Genomic DNA, 20,986 nt, shown 5'->3' on the forward strand with positions numbered 1-20,986 from the left:
ACCGAAACACAGCTATACAAATCAAGCTACTTGGCAGCTGAAATAGGTGAGTGTTGCGTACCCACGAAAACGACTAAGTATAACGTGTACTTTGGTTGAAAGTGCATGCACATGCGAAATCTTGTGATAATAGTCATTATAAAATTGTATATTGAATGACATTCAACTCTTTTTTAACATTACTATATGTTCAAAAAGAAGTTAATACTTTAAAGTATATGTTTTTTTTTCAATGTTATTTATTACTAGTTGTTCCAGCAACTTCGTCCGCGTGGAACTTTATTTTCTAAAATAATAGTAGCCTAAGTTACTCCTTATTATATCAGCTATATGCCAATAAAAGTCCCGCCATTAGCCAGAAATAACAGACAGACAAAAATTGTAAAAAAAATATTTTGGTGTATGTACCGTATTTATAATCATGTGCATATAGTAAAAACGGCTATTTCGATGTTACAAACAGACACTTCAATTTCATTTATATGTATAGATAGATTAAGCATGCTTTATGATGACATGGTTTGATCAAATTAATGAATGTTTGATGATGTAAATAATTATTTCATGATTATGCTCAAATATTGTAAGAATTTATCGTAAAATAGTTTAATTAATAAACGCGTCGTTAGCGTCAACAGTGCGTTAACTAGCATTTATCTTATAAATAACTAATGATGTAAAATAACGGCGGTAAAATATGGAAGTTGCGTTAACTATGAATAATAATTCAATAATTAAAAAAGAAAGTGCCGTAATATTGAAATATATTAATAATAACTAGTAATGTTACCTTTTATATCGATTTTATTTTTTGTTTTTAATATAAAATATTCGTCTTTTCTGAATATTACTACAACGATTGCTGTTAATTAGTTTACTGCGCGTTACTTATATTAAAACATTAAAAATCGAATAAAGTATTAAAAGACTGCTTCACGGGGGGGGGGGGGTCTTTGCTTTGCCTATATTGGATGACATGCCCCGCATGTCATAGCGGAGCGTAGCGTAGCGTTTGGGTACTATAGCGACTAGACGTATTGTAAACATAGCAAAACAAGTTAACATTTGTGTTACCATTGATTCCATTAGCCAAAGTTTAATGTTGAATACCGTATCAGTAAAATCTATCCTAGGTATACTAATCTGTAAATGAAATATATTTTCTTATTTTTAAAATTATAATTATAATATTAAAAACACAATACATTACTTGTTACACAATACAAAAATGTTTACGTAAGCATGGAGGTATTGGGTAAGAGCTTTGCTTACTTTTGTTGACAAGGGAAATAAGGGGGTAAATAATTGTAATAAATCTACTTACATAATACTTGCACGGCCCCTAAAAAGACATAAACCAATGAATAAAAACAAATAATTGTTGCAATTAACTTTTATTTCCGCTTTGAAACGATAAAAAGGTATGATCGATAAAAATACCATGAAAATGTTAGTAAATCAATTAAAATAATGTATTATGTCGTAGACACTGAAGCAGAGCCCGCAGCAGTGAACCAAAGATCGGCGGCGGACTTCGAGACTCTGATCGAGCGCTTGGAGCGCGTGACGTCACGGTTGGAGCAACTTGCGGTGCGCGCACGCAGTCCCACGCCGCCACGCTCGCCGGCACCCTCCCCGGCTTCGCTGCCCAACTCGCCAGCACCACAGATATTTTCCGAGCAACTACCACCCTCCGATAATATGAGCGTCAACGGATATCAAGATATCTTGCAGGTATTAACTGTTTATTTATTACATATATAAAACAAAGTCCTCCGGCTCCCCTTTAGTACGTTTGCGATATCTTCAATACTATGGATTTTCATAGCGGTTCTCATCCATCAAAAGAACGAATTATGAGGAAAATTTATGTGTATAGTGTATTAGTTTATGTGTAGTATATAGATATAAGTAGTAATACATAGACCATTATGGTAGAGAAATTGCGTTATTTTGTAATTATGTGATACAGGCGTGAGTTGCAGTTTGTAGTTTTTTAAATGAAAGATTGGAAGGATAGCCGGCTGTTGTGTCTATAATTAAAGTACATACATATATGATTCGTGATAAAATACCAAATCAAATAGTTTTAAAATATATATTCAGTAATTTTGTACAGAAATCGTTACAGAGATTATTGAATCTCTAATTATTTACCTGATTAGCTCTTTTAAGAATTCGATTTATTTGTAATATAAACAAGTATAAAAGTTATTTAATATCATAAAGTAAAAATACTTTATATTAATGTAAGTCTGTAGTAAGTTTGAGAATTGGGCTTCTAAAAGTATTTTAGGAAATTTACATTTTCCTCTGGAAATTGCTTCCACTGGTTACTACGAGTTTTCCTGACATAAAAATGCCTTCAATTAATGGTTAATACCTTTTTATCTGTCAAGCGCAATTGACCACTTCCTTTGATGTCGGTGAGAAATGCGTAATATTTCACGAAATGCTTTCCGTTAATCCTTTGTGAGTGGATACTCTTAAATTTTTAATAAGAAAGGCAATCTTTTTGATCATTGTACTCAGTTTAAATATTTATTTCAGAGGAAAGGTTAAACAAAATCTATTTGTAGAGCAAACCATCTAAGATCTCTTGACTTATTATTGTAATTTTTTTTCTCTCTACCGTTACTTAAACAAATTCAAATGTTTTATACAATTTAAATTCTCTCTCCCTAAACTCGTAAAATTACATACATATATTAATGTTTTTTTGTTAAAGAGATGTTCCTTATTATTTTATTCATCAAATAAATTATTATAATCTGTAGTTGAATAGGGAATAATTATGTTTAAAAGTAATAAGTAATTTCTAAAATAATTATTTTTATTGGGTGTTTCTTCTTTCTTGAGCATTTCATTTTTCAAGTTTTCAAGTTTTTAATGGACTAAATAGATATGAATATAAAATTATAATACAAATACATTTTGACGCTCAATCATTTTATTAATCATTGCCATTCTTTTGAACAAAGGGTTATGCCTTTAGAAACTGTAATACCAATTATCGCCTTTCAAATCGGAACGCTGCCTTCAAAGCTTGCATGCGGTTGTATAAAGATATATTTATATGTATATTTTTACTACATTTCTCAAAACTTTTATTTTATTGTATTCACGCTCAGCTGAAGCTGATTAGACATGTATATCGAAACGTGATTCGAAAAAATAATGTTCACAGTACAACAAGCCTGAGAAAGAAAAATGTTTGAGTGACTGAACACGAATTAGAAGACACATCATTGCGTTCATTTATTTCTAATATTCTATATTATTTTTAAAAACATCGTTTACCAAATTTTGACCTTTGAAAATCTGATCTATTTACATAAATCAAAGGTTACTTTTTTCTTAATTTCATTACCGTAATGTTACACGAATTCTATAAATTACTACAATTAGATTATAATTGCGAGGCGTGGTGGGAGTTTGAATCTTTGAACTCAGATTACAAGTCTTAATTATAATACGTAAATGGCCCGAGTTAAAACGTTTCATTATTCTATATTGTAGGTCTATTTTAATTTTAATTTTCAGTACTTTAAATAGTATTTACTAATCTAAATTATCTCAAATACATATAAAATTTTCAAAGGTTTATATATATTTTTAAGTAGCCATATTATCTGCAGAGATAAATAAAACTTAACTAAAAAGATAAATGTGTGTATTTTTAATAATAGATTAATTTATCCAAATTTGTTTAGTACTTCTGTGTGTACTAATGTGAATACTGTAATTGTTACCACAAAGTGCTATAGAATATATGTTTGTTTAATTTTTTTTATTTATTCTTTATTGATCAATAAATATTCTACAAAAGTCGAGCTTAATGCCGTATGTCTCTCCTTTTAGGTATAATCTTTAACCGCGTGGTGTAATTATAGCAAGAACTGTGACAACGAACAATATTACAAATATACATAAATAACTACACAAGAAATAAATATAATGTAAAATAAATATACATATATAAGATATTTTATACATATTAGATAAATATTTTATTTAAAATATTTATCTAAATAAATTAACACAATGTACAATAGTTAAAGCTAAATCTGATGACTCGATAAGTAAATAAATAGTTTCTCTTTATAAAGTGGCTTACTCGGTGCTCTACATAGGTTTACAAGTAATTTATTCCAAAAGCGAAGTGCAGTAACTGTAAATGAGTAAATAAAGACTGAAATACATTTAGTGATAGCACCTTCGACATTTTCGTAAACATTTTTTTTATATTTATACAAAAGTAAGTTTGATGAATCGTGTTGATGTCTTAATTAACTTTAATTGTACCTACTTAGTTCCTTAATATATTTTTTTTATAATATCTTGCTATTTGGTGATGTGAGTTCACACATAATAATATTTGTAATATTATTTACTAGCTACTCGCCCCGGCATCGCACGTGTGTACATGTATTATATATGTAAACCTTCCTCAAGAATCACTCTATCTACTTATAAAAAAAAAACCACTTCAAAATCCGTTGCGTAGTTTTAAAGTTTTAAGCTTATATAGGGACTGACAGCGGCAGCGACTTTATTTTATACTATATAGTGATGATTTTCATTTCTAAGCAATTATTGTTATAGATGTATATTTGTAACAATTGATAGGTGACTGAAATTACTGAGATTACCTACATTGTAACTAATTTGCATGGACGATTCCGAGATCGAAACTGGCATTTATAATACTTCGCATAGCTTCATCTATCATTCCACGAAACGACTTCGATCTTTTCGCTTCAACTGCCGAGACTAACGTAAGAATAACGAATATACGAAATAGAGAATAACAAATACAACTTATGTAATGCGTAACTATAAATATTTACTGTCGATAGAAAAGAAATAACGATTGGCAATTCTTGTAATGACATCTATTCTCAAAGTAATGACCTACCATATAATACAAAAACATTATTACATTTATAACATATACATTAATATTATAAATGTATAACATATACATGCTTAATAATGTTTTTGTCATTTATAATATACTCAGAAATATATTCAAACTATACAAATTAATTTATGAATACAAATGTTTGTATTACGACGGGATCGACCACCTACTATCAAGAAATTTAGAATATAGCTATTGGAATAGAGGTTGGAGAGAGAGAGTACCACTCTTGAGCCGTTATTATTCATATTTGCTTGATAAATGAAATATTAAAAATTTTAAGTGCTTAAATGCAGTAAGTAAACTCCGTTAAGACTATTTTTAAATAAATAGTCATACTGTAATATTATAAAACTAGAAGTTTGTGAGATTGAATGTATAGTGGTATGTATGTTTGTTACATTTTCACGCAAAAACCATAGAATGGATTTTAAAAACTTTGCAATAATATAGCTTATACATCAGAATAATACATAGGCTATAAATTTCACGCGGTAAAACCACGTCCACCGCTGGTTTTGTATAAAAGTATATTAAAGGAGTGTTTCCAGCTTTTGTAATTTATATAATCTATAACTTTTTGTTTTTCATATAGGGTCCACTGCGCACATACATCGAGCTCTCTCAGCAGATTGGGGGAGATGTTGCCACGCACGCGAACCTTGTCAATGCTGCCTTTCAGTAAGTAATTTCATCCATTATTTTTATATTTCACACGGCTAAAAATAGACTGTACTTGATAAAGGATAGACATACTCATGAATACAAATTTGGTATTGTGTTGAAATCGAACACGCAACTTTTGGAGAGTAAAACAGTGTGCGTGTGCTATAACAGCTGTACCATCAATGAAAGAATTGTTAAAAAATATATCATTTAAATATATAATAATAATATCAGGACAATTTTTGGTATATACATACATATTATATATAGAAAACACCCAGACCGATATAAACAATCATACTCATGAATACAAATGTTTGTGCCGTGCGAGGAATCGAACCCGCAACCATCGGAAGTAAGGCGGTGTGTTAAACCGCTAGACCACCAAGGCCGTCAATATGTACTAACCTTTATAGATTTCGTTGTTGTTATCAGCAACTCAAGTATAACAACTTTATGTCTCTAGCCGATTGTTACCACTTAATACTAAACCACAGATTTATTTTATTTATTTATTATAAATTGGTACATGTACTAAAATATTAAATGCAAAACAACAATAAAACAATCTGAGTTGTTGTATTCATACCATAAAAAGTAAATCAACCGTGTCTACCATGCCTTTACCGGAACGGTAGCTAGTTCATTTCCGCTGTTTGTTTACTGACTATTGTTAGACTGCAATATTAACATATCCTGAATCGCGAAAAGATCGCTAGGGTGCAGAAACTATTGTTCGGCTTAAAAAAGTGTTTGATCGCTCCACAAGTATAATATATAATACCGACTTCCTTTGTAACAGGGCACAACTCCGCTATATTCAGCAAGCGACTAGTCGCAGTAAGCCATCCCAATCTGAGGAGATGCAACTGTTAGCACCTACTAGCGAACAGATCTCAGCTATTCAGCAATTTCGAGAAAAGAACCGTGCTTCGCCGTTCTTTAACCATCTGTCTGCTATTTCGGAGAGTATACCCGCCCTCGGTTGGGTGGCGGTGGCTCCGACCCCGGCTCCTTATGTAAAAGAGATGAACGATGCTGGCCAGTTCTACACCAACCGCGTGCTTAAGGAGTGGAAGGAGAAGGACAAGAGACACGCGGAGTGGTGCCGCACTTGGGTTCAGCTGTTGTCTGACTTGCAGGCATACGTAAAGCAATACCATACGACCGGCCTTGTGTGGTCTGGTAAGTTATTATATATTTTTTAAATAGAGTTTTTTATGCGTGTATAATACGAAATCAGTTTTCATTATATTATTTGCAATCGGTACAGGTTAATCCAATATAAGATTAAATAATCAACTGCCTCTTTACTGAAGTCATTTGAAAAATCTAATATATTATGTAGAACTGAGAACCCACCCTTAACCTATCCCCTTGACACGAAAACATTTGTTCATTAGTGTTATGCAAATTCGTGAATATTTAAACAGCAAATTAACTCACCTGGGAACTAGGCCGGACCATAGTTTATTCAGCACAAAATCAACATATAGGATGCCGTATATGATCAATGAAAAGTGGGTGCGCAAACAATTTACTGAATGAACGAAAAGGAAAGTGGTCCGAGTAGAGTATTGAAATATGTATTTATGGGGTAATATCAGAAATATACGGCTCGGCGATAGTTGATGAATGAACAACTCGTAAGTATCAGTTTACTTGCTTTGGTGAATATACATTGGGAGATTTGGTGTTAACGTATTTTATTGATTATCAGAAAAAAATATTTAACCCTCTTGTACATAATGTATATGGTTGTGGTAGAATAATTTATTTCTATTGTATTTATATACTTTATTGAACTAGATACAGAAATAATCTCTTATAGACAACGGTGAAGTATGGCAAGAGTAGGATAATGTACGTACATTTTATAGGGTACAACGGATCAAGCATTTTCCCAGGCAGTAATATGGTGTTTTGATGTAACATTAAAAGTTGATGTTTAATTTTAATATATATAAATGTGCATATTAAATTATCTTGCATTACTTAGAAATGTACCGCATAACGTATGTTTCTTATATTTCAGTTGTTTATTATCTACTTGAAAACACATTTTTTCTTCACAGTGCCACTGTTGTAAATAAATCTGTACAATATTTATTTTAATCGTTAAACAGGTGAAAAAAACACAAGTTAGTCCATGTTACGCATTATTGGAGTTAGGTACGAGTACATAGCTAATTATACCGTTGTTAGAAGCCGACGAAGTGTATCTAAAAGTTTTATGTATTGGTATTGTTAAGCTCGTAGAAACTTATGTGTACATTGGTCTCTGAACAATGTTCACTTGTTCAGCATACTTAACCGGCAATTATATAATTTTACAAAAAAAAATATCTTTGAAAAAGTAAGTCATATTGTTTCTGTAATGTAAATAGTACAATTCGCCGGCAGCTTCGTTTTTTCTGTGTACATACATACCGTAAGCGTTTTGAAATCTCTTGATTAATTTATTGTGGTTCTCTCCGTTACTAGATGCCTTGAGGACGGGTTTAAATTATAAAGGAAGCATATTTAATATATATAATTAAATCAGATAAATAGCTTCCGCTTCATTTTAATTTTCTTATTATGTCAGAGAAACGTTTTGTTGAGTGACACCGTGTTTTACTGAGGACGGGTTGTTGTACTGACATAAATGCGATAAAAATATTTACTAATTATTGCTCCATAAAGATGTTTTAGAGATGAGCGGTGAGGTTAACAGTTTAAGTTGTTATCGTAATATATAAGAATTTATTCATGAATTTGCTCACACCATTAATTTCATATTGTTTACTTTAATTTGCGAGGTAATTATAATATACATATTATCATGTGTAACAATTTAGTGGCGGTATAACGCCGGCCGGTCCGCCAGTGTTATATATGTGATTACAAACCGTCAAACCAAAAATATAATTCACAAAACGTGATATATTTTCATATTTTAATTTATCAAAAATAAGAAGAATTTTATGTATCAGTTTCCCAGTAAATTACCTGAAAATATACTTGCTTTTGAGCAAAAGAAAAAGTAGCATACTTCATACTCAGGTTCATAATTATTATTCTAATAAATTATGAAAACTTAATTTATTAGAATAATAATACAAATATCACAGCTTTGATATTTGTATGTTTTCATAAAGCAGGCATGCAAAAAGTTTAAAAGCGCACTTTTTTGAGGGCGAAAATTGAAAGGGAAGTGGTTACCAGAAACTCGGGTTCGGAAAGTTTTGCTTGCAAAGTAAAGTCAACGGTGGGACTTACAATATAAATGTATTTAATATTTACATTCGTGGTTAGCCCAGTTACTCTGTAAATATAACAGTTATACTTATATTATACTTTATATGTTATACTTGTACCCACTTATTATGCAAAAACTTGTAGGGAGTTGCCCAAATTAATAAAATATCATTCACGCCAATCTTTAGGTACAGTTAAACTTTCTTTATATTTGTTCCTTTTATTTATTTATGCAACTTTGTTTTCATTGTTGCATAAATAAATAATAATAATTGTTTACAGAATTATTTTTAGAGTGTATACATGAACCTCGTTTACTCCAAACGAACAACAAAAAAAAAGTAAAGTCATTGAACGAAGCTACATATTTATCCCTGAATGGAGGTAATTTATCCTTGGAAATGCTGACATATCGCTAAAGGTGTTTTATCCGTTTCGCTTTGAGGCTAAAACAGCGACATCAGTTTTATGTATGATAAATACAGCTTCTCTTCTTTATACATATTCGTATTAAGTCTACGTTCCCTTGCATCTATAACTAAAAATCACTATTAGCTTTTTAGGCACAATTCGCACTAGCAATTATTTTCTTGTATATTATTTAACAATGAATAAATTGAGCGTGTGACTGTATAACTGTAATGTAAAATAAACGCTTTTCTACATTGATATAGAAAACCGAGATGCACGTTTCCATTTAGTGTCTCATTAAAAAGAAAATTTATATTCCTAGCCACACATAAGTGTAGAATATTGGTTTGGTGGTCATTTTCAATGTTGTTTTTTAGTTTTTAATAGTGCATCTTGCGTTTTAGTATATATGTCGATGTATCTCTGCCTATCTATATACGTGTTTGGTGCAGGCAAGGGAGCGGGAGCACCCCCGCCCCCACCTCCGGGAGGTCTGCCACCGCCGCCGCCGGTGCTGCCCGACGTTGACTTCTCCAATCTTTCTATCGATGATAGGAGCGCTCTCTTCGCTGAGATCAACCAGGGCGAGGGCATCACTAGCAGTATGTTAAGCTGAACATATTATTGCTTATTTTTTTTATTTTCTAAGTATTGTATATTGAGTTAGATGTAAATTTTATTTATTTTTTATATACTGTATTATACACAATATTATTGTACAAATAGTTTTAAATAAGACAAGATATGCACAAAACTTCAAGTGAACCTTGATATAGCTTTCAGCTTTAAATGATAGAGTGGTTAGGTTACAAAATTGCAAAATATATATTTCTTATTTGCTTTATTGACAATTATGGTACAAAATGTGGACTTAATATTATAGTATATTTTATAATAGTTCCTTCTTCACCAATAAAAAAAATCTGTATCAATGTTCCATTTAAAATTGCTAATAATTTGCCAAGTGTAAATTAACATCATTATACTAGTACCGTGTCATAAAATCATCTGTATATTGTATTCCTACCTACGTGTGATAATGGTTACTTGTCAAAAAATCTTTATTAGTTAAAGTTTAAATGAATGTTTTGTTTTTTACTCCAAGTACACAGAAATATAATGGGTACGTTTGTGACATACCTACAGAAAATTTCATAAAACAGGTTTCTAAGATGAAGATCAGAGGACAAAGGCATTAATTAATTAGGACCTTTGTTTAAATGGCACAATAGCCCTTTTGTTATATTTCAAATGTTTATTTACACTAAAGACCACTGTAAGCTATATATAACATCTATAAGCTCCTTGCTCCTTTATACTAGTTTGAAAGCCGAACCTGGAATAGTTTGAACTAGTTAAAAGCGTTCATTCATTTTAAACGAAATAGGTCAAATATTATGATTTTTAAGGTCTCTTCTTATTACGTAATGGAATGTAATTTTCGACACGTTTCAAAATAAAATTCAAATCCTACTGATACAATTGAGACAGAAGAAATTAATCTCTTTTAACTCAAATAACATGGTGAAATGTTTTGATAGTTATTATATAACTATCCAAAAAAATTTAATATTTTTGTTAATGTATCTATATTATTATTTTATTTTTATATAAAACGTATACTTCTTATTGGAAATTCTTTTTTTAGACGATTTTGTACTCACTGCTCGATACAGTAGTATCAAAAATACATATAAAAAACAAATGTAAAGTTATATTCAATGATGAATGTGTTTATTTTGTGTTAGGTCTACGTAAAGTGACATCAGATATGCAGACCCATAAGAACCCTCAGCTGCGGCAGGGCCCGGCCCCGTTCAAGGCGGCGGCCGGCTCGCGGCCCGCCGCGCCCGCCAAGTCTCTGCCGCAGCCCGGAGCCGGCTCCTTCCCGGACAAGCCTCCAGTATTCAATAGAGACGGCAAGAAGTGGCTCATTGTAAGTGTTTGGATGTACAGAACCTCTATCTATCAAATATCTAACCCAATGTTTCCCAACCTTTTTAAAACATATGTGAGTAAGCAAAGAAATGTAAATGTTTATTGTTTTTCCCAAGTATTAATGGCTAAGGCTATGTATTTAGCATCTAGTATATTCCTTACTTACGTTGTAACTAGATGTAGCTAGAGTGATATGTGTAGGGATGATATAATTATCATTGATTTTCTACATTAAAAAACGCATGGTAAAAGATACTGTATTTAAGTAAATAATCGACAAATTGTCGATTTATTGCTTTACTACACAGTACTTTACTACACATTATTCCACCTTTTTTTATTTACAAATAAAAAAGATGAACTGGATATCTGGTGTTTTATAATATAAAATGAAATTGGACATCACTAGACTAATGTATGTGTTTGAAGTTGTGAGTCGTGACGGTATTATAGTGGGAAGAATTTCTATTGTCCAATGCAATTATATCGTTTAACGTATCAGGGGTCGCAATAACACTATAACTGCAATAACGCAGGCAATATCACTAGACTGGACCAAGCCCACAATTATAGAGTAGTAAGTCCATCCTCTTCATGTAGTTTGCCTTGGGGGTTTCTTTTTTAAACATGTAAATATGAGTACAATGATATGAGTAATTAAATTCACAATGTAACAGAGTAATGATAAATAATATTAGTTTGAATTTGAATATAATATTAGTAACGCCAATAAATTTATTTAAATAAGTTAGCGTAAATGTTTCCTATTGGTATGTGATGATTTGTATGTGTGGCTTCAGCAGATTACAGGGAGCAGGAATGATAGATTACAATTTTGTATTTATTAGGTAAATTACAAATTTTAATGTGTGAACAAAAACGTTTACCTCAATCGAATTCAATTTTGAAAGTTGTACGTTATACAAAAAATTCAAATGGATGGGTGTGTCCAATCACAATGCTTCATTGGCATTGCGTTTTGTTGCTGCTTGCTGTAAACGACGTCTGTCTTATTATGCAGTCTTTCTCTGTACTAAATTAATCATATCATAATATTTACGAGTCATTGAGTAACTGACATTCAAATACATTCTTTGCTCCTTAACAATCACAATGTTGCAGTGGGGTTTATTCAAATCCCGAATTTGCGAATTTCGAGTTATCAATGCTGGTTTTATTACTTTAAATAATATGATCCATCTAATTGTGTATGAAAAAGATTAGACATTGAACAAACAAAAAACAAGATAGTGTATACATATTTATTTTCACAGGAATATCAAAAAGGCAACTCCAATTTGGTGGTAGAGAATGCGGACATGAACAACGTGGTGTACATGTTCCGTTGCCGCGACTCCGCGCTCACCGTCCGCGGCAAGATCAACGGCGTCGTACTCGACTCGTGCACCAAGTGCTCAGTCGTGTTCGATAACCTCGTCGCCAGCGTCGAGTTCGTCAACTGCCAGTCTGTGCAGATGCAGGTGAGTCACATTTTGATTATACGGATCTTCCAGCCTCGAATTAATTAAACCAGATGAGTACACGGATTATTCATGTCATTTACTCTTCTGTTGTCAAATATAACAGAAGAGCCCGTACAATTCATGAAAGTAAACAATTGTAAAAGGATTCTAGCATAGTTTGTATAGATAGCTTTATGAATACAATCTCTTGGTGTCGGATCAGCATTTCGATTGGTTTCTATGCATCTAATCCTATATAAATAGAATATGTTGCTCGATGTATAATTCGATCGATGTATAATTTATTCTGGATCTCTATTATTAATGGTAAACAAAATAATAAATCAGTAATATAAATTATATGTCGAACTCCTGGCAGATACCATCTTCGCCCACCTCACTTTTTATTTCGTCTATAGCCATTTGACTTGTAGTTTCTTCCATTAGAGTACATAGTTTAGTTGATGTTGGATAATCACATAATGGATTCGTTGATCCAGTAGCAAACTCTTGTGTGTCGTAACAGTCTCGGGATACAACAGTTTCTGGAATGTCCTGAAATAGTCGATATGTTAAGCAAAGAAACGATGAGAGAGAGTCTTCAAAATAAATATATTAATTTTCCGTCGGCATTGCATAACATATTTATTATCGATTGCTTAAGGAAACTGGTAATCTATTTACCTCATAATTATATGTATAGTTTCGATAAGGATTTTGAGTCCAACTGAGGCCGTATTCGTCATTGTACGTTTCTGTTCCATTTTTTAAATCGCTGTCAGAACCTGAGGATTCTCTTAAATTGGGCTTGGAATAGTCTCCCATAGCCTCTTGTGACGCGACGTCAACTTGAGATTCCAGATTCAGTACCGTTAATTTCGTGTTGATCACCATATTCAGCATCTTTTGCCAATATTCCATTAGCTTTTTTATGCTCTCCATCTAAAAAAAATTGCTCTCTTTTAATTCGATCTAATAGCAGCTGGAATATCTAAACATATCTTATCATACGGTTTCTATATAGAGAACTCTCTATCTCAGAATTATATGCTTGTTCTAAATAATAGTATTCCAGTGAATTATATATGGAAAATGAATGATTTAGATAAGCAGATACGTAATAGCAAGTTATTGTAAAACGGTTTAAGAATAAAAAAAAATTAAAAAGGAGAGGTACGAACAATTTAGGGAAAAGCTTGTAATAAAAAAAGAGAATTATCATTAGACATGTTATCGTATTCTCTGCAATAAAATCTGATTTTGTGTACGTGGACGATGGTTTACATGACTACTGGATATATTGGATAAATTGTACTACTATATAAAGGATGCATTCTTGATAAATGGGAAATAATAAAAAAATAAAAAATATGGTAAATAATGTATGGTATAGATCTATCAATCTGGGTGACTCATGCCGGAGCGGTAAGATAACCGCAAGAAGAAATTACAAATCTTACCTTTTTCTTTAGCAACACCTGTTTTGTTGCGCGCCGCAATCTTTTCTGTTTAATGTAGTGCTTCAAATATGCCACTTTGTATACATTCGTGACCCTTACGATCTTAACGTGACAATCCTGTTTGATATCAGCGTCGCTTGCCGATGTGTAGATGCTGTTCTCAGACGTGTGCGTTTCCGATAGAGCGTGCTCCCCACATTCCATATTCTCGAGCGGCTTCTCGGGTATCGCCACTTGGTCGTATTTCAGATCCTTCAGCAATTCCATTAGAAATTCCCTTTCTGAAATATAATATCGTTGCCACAAAAAATAAATCTATCTTCAATGCATGTAAATATGGCAATAATTTATAAATAAAATTTCGAAATAACAATCACGTAATAATATCTTGGTAATTTAAGATAAATCTTGGTGGAGGATCTCAAGTATGTTGCAAGAAGTGAATAGATCTCTCTATACCAGTCTATTTCGAAGGCCTAAGTCCAACAATAAAGATGGTGTAGCTACCTTCTTCGGAGGTGGTATCAGCGTATGCGTGAGCTTGCGAGTGTGCGGCGTAGAGAGTACTGCGTAGAGAGTCATCTGACGAGATCACGCCGCGAACGCGTGCACGCACTTGCCTGAGACGTTCCACACCGCGCCGTAACTCGTCTGCGCGCTCCGTCATTTCCGAGTCACGCACGCACAATTTCGTATTCACTATTTGTATCTGATTGTATCGGTAAAGTATTAAAGATTTCGCTGAATACACTCATTATACGTTTTTTTATGTGTGTAAACACCAAAGCATTATTTTCTGGGCATATCCTTTTATTCATCATAGTATCGAATTAAGCTAATAATTAATATTATTCATAAATACTCTTTGTTTAAATATACAGAAGTTTCTATTATGCAGGGATTAAGGCTGCAAACATTGAATCGACGACATAGTTATTTAACACTATCAATATTATTTTAATACATTATTAACACTGCTTATAATTTCAAATATCAAAAGGTTCCTCTGTAATAACAAATCGGCTAGTTTTTATACATAAGACAGTTAATATTTTATGTATGTAGGTGAAATGTAGGTAGAGTGAGTTATAGTAATGCCCGATATATATAGACATTAAAGACAGCGTAGGTTACATAGAGCTCACGAACGAGGATCTTTATAATATATTAATGTTACGACCCGAACTGTACTGACCTGTAGCTGTATATCCTCCAGTTCTATTTGTTTCTGTTTTATTCGTTCTCTTGAAGTTATATATATTCCTTTAATAAATTTATACATATATATTCCAGTTGGCACATATTTAATAATGAATATGATCTGTAAAACCAATAGATATTTGGAAAGCTTTGTAAAATGAAGTATTAATAATATCCATTATAAATTTATGGCTACTAAGGTTAAAGCTTATTTATCAACTTAATGTATTAGTTACCTCTTAAAGTTTGTTTTATCCAATTAATAAATAATTATTCTCCAAGTATAAAGTTTAAGAGACGATTGCCCCATGACCTAATCAACGACAAAAGCGTGATTTTAACAAAATTGGGCAATTTGATGAGACTTCTGAGGACCAGAGTCAAGATAATTAATGAAATGCTAATCACATTTCAGCGAATGTCACAACATTCAAGTAACGTCGTAAAGGAAATGATTTCTCAAATTTAAGCTATGAAATATTATAATACCTTTTGTATTGTTGGCAAACAAAAATGTTCACTCATTTCGTTTATTACAATGTATATTTGTAATTCAACAGATTTTTATATCTATACATTATGTAACAAAGGTCTCAGTCGCTTGTCTAATAAGAAATGAGTTTTTTTATCACGATATATATTTTTATTATTAGTTATATCAGTAGTGGAAATAACATTTTTTTTAATTCATAGGTTTCGTAGTAAATTCGTTTGTTTCGTCAAAATTGATTCCGTCGTTTGGTTTTCAAATCAAAATATAGAAAGATTGATATTCAACAGCGTTTGCTGTCTATTAAGACTAGTCCGAATGCAAAAGGTACCACCTGACCTTATCAAATGATGATGTGATAAATCTCAAAGGAAGGTATCGGAACACCGTAATGAAAAAGTAAGTTAGCAGTGGTTGTTAAACACTGATGTTATTTCGTGGCCCTGTATACGCGTTTAATTATTTACGCAGAAAAATGATGCTCAGTAGTATGAGAGAATTTAAGAAAAGTAGTTGAATAACATATTTTAGTAGAATTTCGCGTAGTAATAATTTTCTTTAATCATTTATACATTCTAAATGGTATCTTGTATCATAAAATAAAATGTATATCAAAGGAGCGGTGCTTTTTTTTAAAACACATATAATTAATGTCTTGAAAGAATATTTAATGTTTGACTGTATACAAAACCTCTTTAACCTACTTCTGCCGTCAGCAGCTTGCTTTGTAAGTTTTGACAAAAGGCAATGAAATTAGAGGATACAAAAGCCTAGTCTGCAGGAATAGGATAACAGATGTATTTTGGGACGTGTGTAGTGCTTGCCTGGTATACATGTAGACAGTTATTACCTGACATCAGGTGGGCTCTCAACTTGTTTGATATTCAAACAAATGAAAAATAATTTTATATACTTATTAAATGTTGTAGAACATCGTTGTTACGTTAAATATTTTCTACCTCCAATACATTATGATTTAGGTACCTACCAAAGACTTAGTAATGTAAAAATGTTAAATAGGCCATTAAAGTAAAATATTCGCTTCCTTTATAATATTCGAGAATGCTACGCATGTTCCGTGTTTCATTTATTATATTTGTGTATAGTCTTTTATAGGTTTCATATGCAATTTATCTTATATACATCATGTAACTCATCTCAGCTTAGTCCGGAATTGCAACGGTTTCATGGGCGCCATATCCTTATTTGTTATATTATATCGTGATTTCCTTAATATTGTTCATGTCTATAGGCGATATTTACCACTTACCATCAGGTAGGCCGCCAGGTTGTTTCTCATTCCAATTACATAGAAAAATGTTTATTTGCCTTACCATGTTAACTAAAGTAAGCTTCAAATAAATTTCGTGTAAAAAACATATGCATCTTTTCATGAAAGGGACTCCATATTGCTCCAAGGCTACTTCGTAGACATGATTAAAGGCCCACGCCCCATTAGTCAATACTTCGCCGGGACCAACGTTGTCTTCAACGGTCGCCATACGTTTAAGTCGATATCCCAACAACAACGACGTCACAATAACTACTAAAATAAACATTTAAAAAGATATACCATACGAAAAACAATTCTTATTACACATTTCAATGAACTAAATAATATGTTTGGAAAAATCTTCTGTATATGGATACCGACAGCCGACATCTGGTCTGACGTATAAACTGATGTCCTATGTTCCATCTTTGAAATTTTCTGTTCGAAATGTTGTTATTGGAAAACGAAAGAATAAAGAAAATTGATGGAATAGCTTCTTTTTCAAATAATATTTAATTCTAATTTACGAGTATGTACCTGTAATTAGTAGACACTTGGTAATTAGAATTAAAAAAATTTAGGTTTAGGGTTCTATTACGCTAACATAGACTCCGAATGATACTTTTTTCTTATATCATATACATGAAACACTAATCGGTACGGGCAGTTATGGCTGTAATTAATAATATAAGCTCAGGTTGATATATATCAGTAGCAAAGAATACGGTACGGTACCAACACAAAATAATGTGTCAAATAGCTTTTTCTCATACCGAAATCCTGAGTACATATACCTACGACAAAAGGCTGTAAATATACTCAGATTGAATTATTATTTTAATATTATAGTAGGTAAATATAGAAACAGTAGGCGCGTATCAAAAAATAGAATCTTCGGATTATACTCGGTATTTGGAACATATGGTTAGCGAAAACATGTATCGGAATGCTTTTGAAGCCGAATCACTGCTATGAGTGCTCGATGATTAAAACAGTTATCATAATATGAATACTGAAAAACTATGTCTTACAATAGTTGTGGTCGTTTTCAATAGACTTTAAAATGAAGTGATTTGTACATTCGACGTAATCCTTCAGTATATTTTACGCGATATCTTAGAAAATCGTGTACCTATGCTGATATTTCTCTTTGTTATTGATATCGGTTTTTTCTCACACATTGATTTCGTTGCGATCGAAGATAGTTTTTTTTGTGACAAAATCCCTTATATCCTTATATACATTTGGCTAATATAATAAGCCTATATAAAAAAATACAGTTTCTTCAAAAGTTTGTATATGTCGAAACTTTACCCACATGTTGGTAGGTCTTTATTGTATTACAATATTATTGTTAATTTCTATTTCATTACAAGTTACATGTAGATTTTCAACAAAGTGTAATAATAATATATTTAATATAATTAGGTGATAGTAGTAATAATAATAATATTCACCTATATTTTTTATTGCGCAGGTGTTGGGTAAGGTGCCAACCATATCCATCGATAAGACCGATGGATGCCAAATCTATCTGTCACCGGAGTCACTTGATGTTGAAATCGTCAGCTCCAAGTCTTCGGAAATGAACGTGCTGGTACCCAAGGGAAATGGCGATTATGTGAGTTGATTTTATATATTTTAAATGAAAACATAGATTTTTTATTTTATGGTCTGCCGTTATTCTATGTCGTAAACTCTCGTTGCTGATACATTTCATTTCTTGTACCTCATACTTCACAATTTAGTGAACTACTATTATATTTACTACCTTTTTTAAATATTTAAATTCTAAAAGGACACAGATGTGTTACGTAAAAAATCGCAATTTATCAGTGCAATTTTTTTATATAATAAGGTCACGTGTGTATGCATAACTTACGTTTCCGTCGATATGTAATTGACGGAAATTGGATATTGCTAACGACACACTACACAGGACCACATACTACAGAGGAAAGCATAGTAATGCTTTCCTTTAGAAGCCAGCTTTGCCTATCTATTACGTAGTGTAATTTAGAAGAAATTTTGCAGTAGCTTTAAGTTTGCTTATATTTTCCAGTTTTCAATAACTTTCCCTACACAGTTGTATATTTTTACGATATTGTTCAATTGTATTGACACGATACACGATACGAATGCATAATGTTTTGAGACAAATTTACGAAATTTTGTATTAATTTAGGTAAAATAATAGATTTTTTTTTATCAGGCGGAGCACCCAATACCGGAGCAGTTTAAAACATTGTTGAACAAGCCCCGAAACGGATTGACCACCACCCCCGTCGAGAACAAGGGCTAAATGGATATCTTGTAACAAACGCTGCAATCTAAGCCCGGGAACAAAATTTCTATATTATTTAATTGAAAGAAATACTTCCATTTGCTAAATGTAAACGAAAATTTGCCTTAAGAGGCTACCGGATTATTTGCTGTAAAAATAGTGCCCTAATACAAATTATAAAGCACACATTCGAGACGAGGAAGGCTCTCTAATTTAATGATATATAAATATACTTTGCACGGTCTAGTTCAATATTAGTTCACTTGTTGCCACTTGTCTCGATGTTGTAGCAATTGTTCCCATATAAAACATGTTCTCTGGCTCATTGCAAGCGTATACAACATTTAATGCTAATGTTAAATTATCATCTAAAACGTTTTACCTTAATTTCTTGCTCATTTTGCTCGATGGTAGTATTTAAAGATTTAATGCTAATATGACGTAGAGATTATAACTCGTGTATTTACTGGCCTTTATGTGTAATGTAAAGATGTTCCTTACACTAGTATTTTGAGGTTTTATTTTTGACATATAGACGAAAGTATTGATAGCTGGAGTACCGTATGGTACGGGAGTAGTTAAGTTAGATGTAAGGTGTGTGACTGTCTCGATTTTGAATAAAGGAAGTTAGAATTCTGTACTATCGCTATCTTATGACTAAGCGATTCTAAAACCCCGACTTTAGTGGTCTTCGAGGATCACGTTTTTCTAACGCTACTTTCCAATTTATATTAATTAACAATTAGTTATTTACTCCTCTCTCTGTGTATTTTATCATTATTTTAGACTTATTTATGATTATTATCACTTAATATTGAATTAAAGTATTATAAGATATGAATCAGTATAATTTTGTATTCCGTTAATAATATAATTGTGTCGTCGCGTACAATAATTTTATTTATTTATTATTGCTATTCTTATTTGGAAGAATATTGTATTACCTACAAGTTTGCATTTTGTTAATTTATTTGTCGAAGGATTAAAATAATTTTCAAATCTTTTTGTGATTATAATTTATACTTTCACCTACCTTTGAGTAATTGTTTATAAATAATTATATATATAGCAAAAAATCCCTTTTTGCCTTGATCACGGCATCGACTGGACCCGTTTCTCTAATTATTTTTGTTGTATTTGTTATTGTAATAAAAGGTTCTGATGAAATAAAAAAATAAGATAATTTAGTGGAACATTAGAAAAGTTGGTCGTTATGTTTCGTAAAGTCGTTCGTTGGTCGTAAAGCATTCTGCATAGTAGGCAAACATTAAATAATAATTTGTTTACTATGTAGAATGCACAGAGTCAATATTCATAATTAATACTGGGCAAAGTCACGTTAGGTCAACTAGTTTTAAAAGTATTAAGAAGCCGATTAGTTTGAATTGGACTGCATCGAACGATCATAGCTATCGTCTGCAAAAAATTCTCATTGAACGCTTTGTATCATCTGAAATAGCAGTTGATATTTATGTTTTAACAAAATTTATAGGACAGGTACTTTTAATGAATAAGACAATATTTTAAGAATATGTTACATTTTTATTTTAATAATTCATGGCATACGTCGTCCATTCGAATAATTTATTTAAACTTGTTCGAACGAAAAAGGTATGTCATAAAACTCAATAAATATT

The 20,986-nt window shown here is 31.8% G+C and overlaps 2 protein-coding genes across 2 annotated transcripts; one reads left to right on the forward strand and one right to left on the reverse strand.

Annotated features, from left to right (window-relative positions):
- The first annotated feature begins 1,490 nt into the window (after positions 1 to 1,490).
- LOC131845832 (adenylyl cyclase-associated protein 1) lies at positions 1,491 to 19,592 on the forward strand. The gene is made up of 8 exons (XM_059194960.1): positions 1,491 to 1,734; positions 5,520 to 5,605; positions 6,393 to 6,775; positions 9,694 to 9,843; positions 10,990 to 11,177; positions 12,454 to 12,660; positions 18,543 to 18,686; positions 19,278 to 19,592. Exons 1-8 carry the CDS (start codon positions 1,702 to 1,704, stop codon positions 19,365 to 19,367), a joined length of 1,281 nt encoding a protein of 426 aa, XP_059050943.1. The 5' UTR covers positions 1,491 to 1,701; the 3' UTR covers positions 19,368 to 19,592.
- On the reverse strand, positions 12,940 to 17,449 carry LOC131845830 (uncharacterized). Its single transcript, XM_059194959.1, has 6 exons — positions 17,127 to 17,449; positions 15,298 to 15,423; positions 14,610 to 14,811; positions 14,103 to 14,383; positions 13,327 to 13,584; positions 12,940 to 13,197 (listed from the first exon to the last, which is right to left on the reverse strand). Exons 1-6 carry the CDS (start codon positions 17,349 to 17,351, stop codon positions 13,000 to 13,002), a joined length of 1,290 nt encoding a protein of 429 aa, XP_059050942.1. The 5' UTR covers positions 17,352 to 17,449; the 3' UTR covers positions 12,940 to 12,999.
- Positions 19,593 to 20,986: the final 1,394 nt, after the last annotated feature.

Source organism: Achroia grisella, unplaced genomic scaffold, assembly GCF_030625045.1.
Source record: "Achroia grisella isolate CSIRO2021 unplaced genomic scaffold, CSIRO_AGI_Agris_v1 utg487, whole genome shotgun sequence".
Lineage (NCBI taxonomy): Eukaryota > Metazoa > Arthropoda > Insecta > Lepidoptera > Pyralidae > Achroia > Achroia grisella.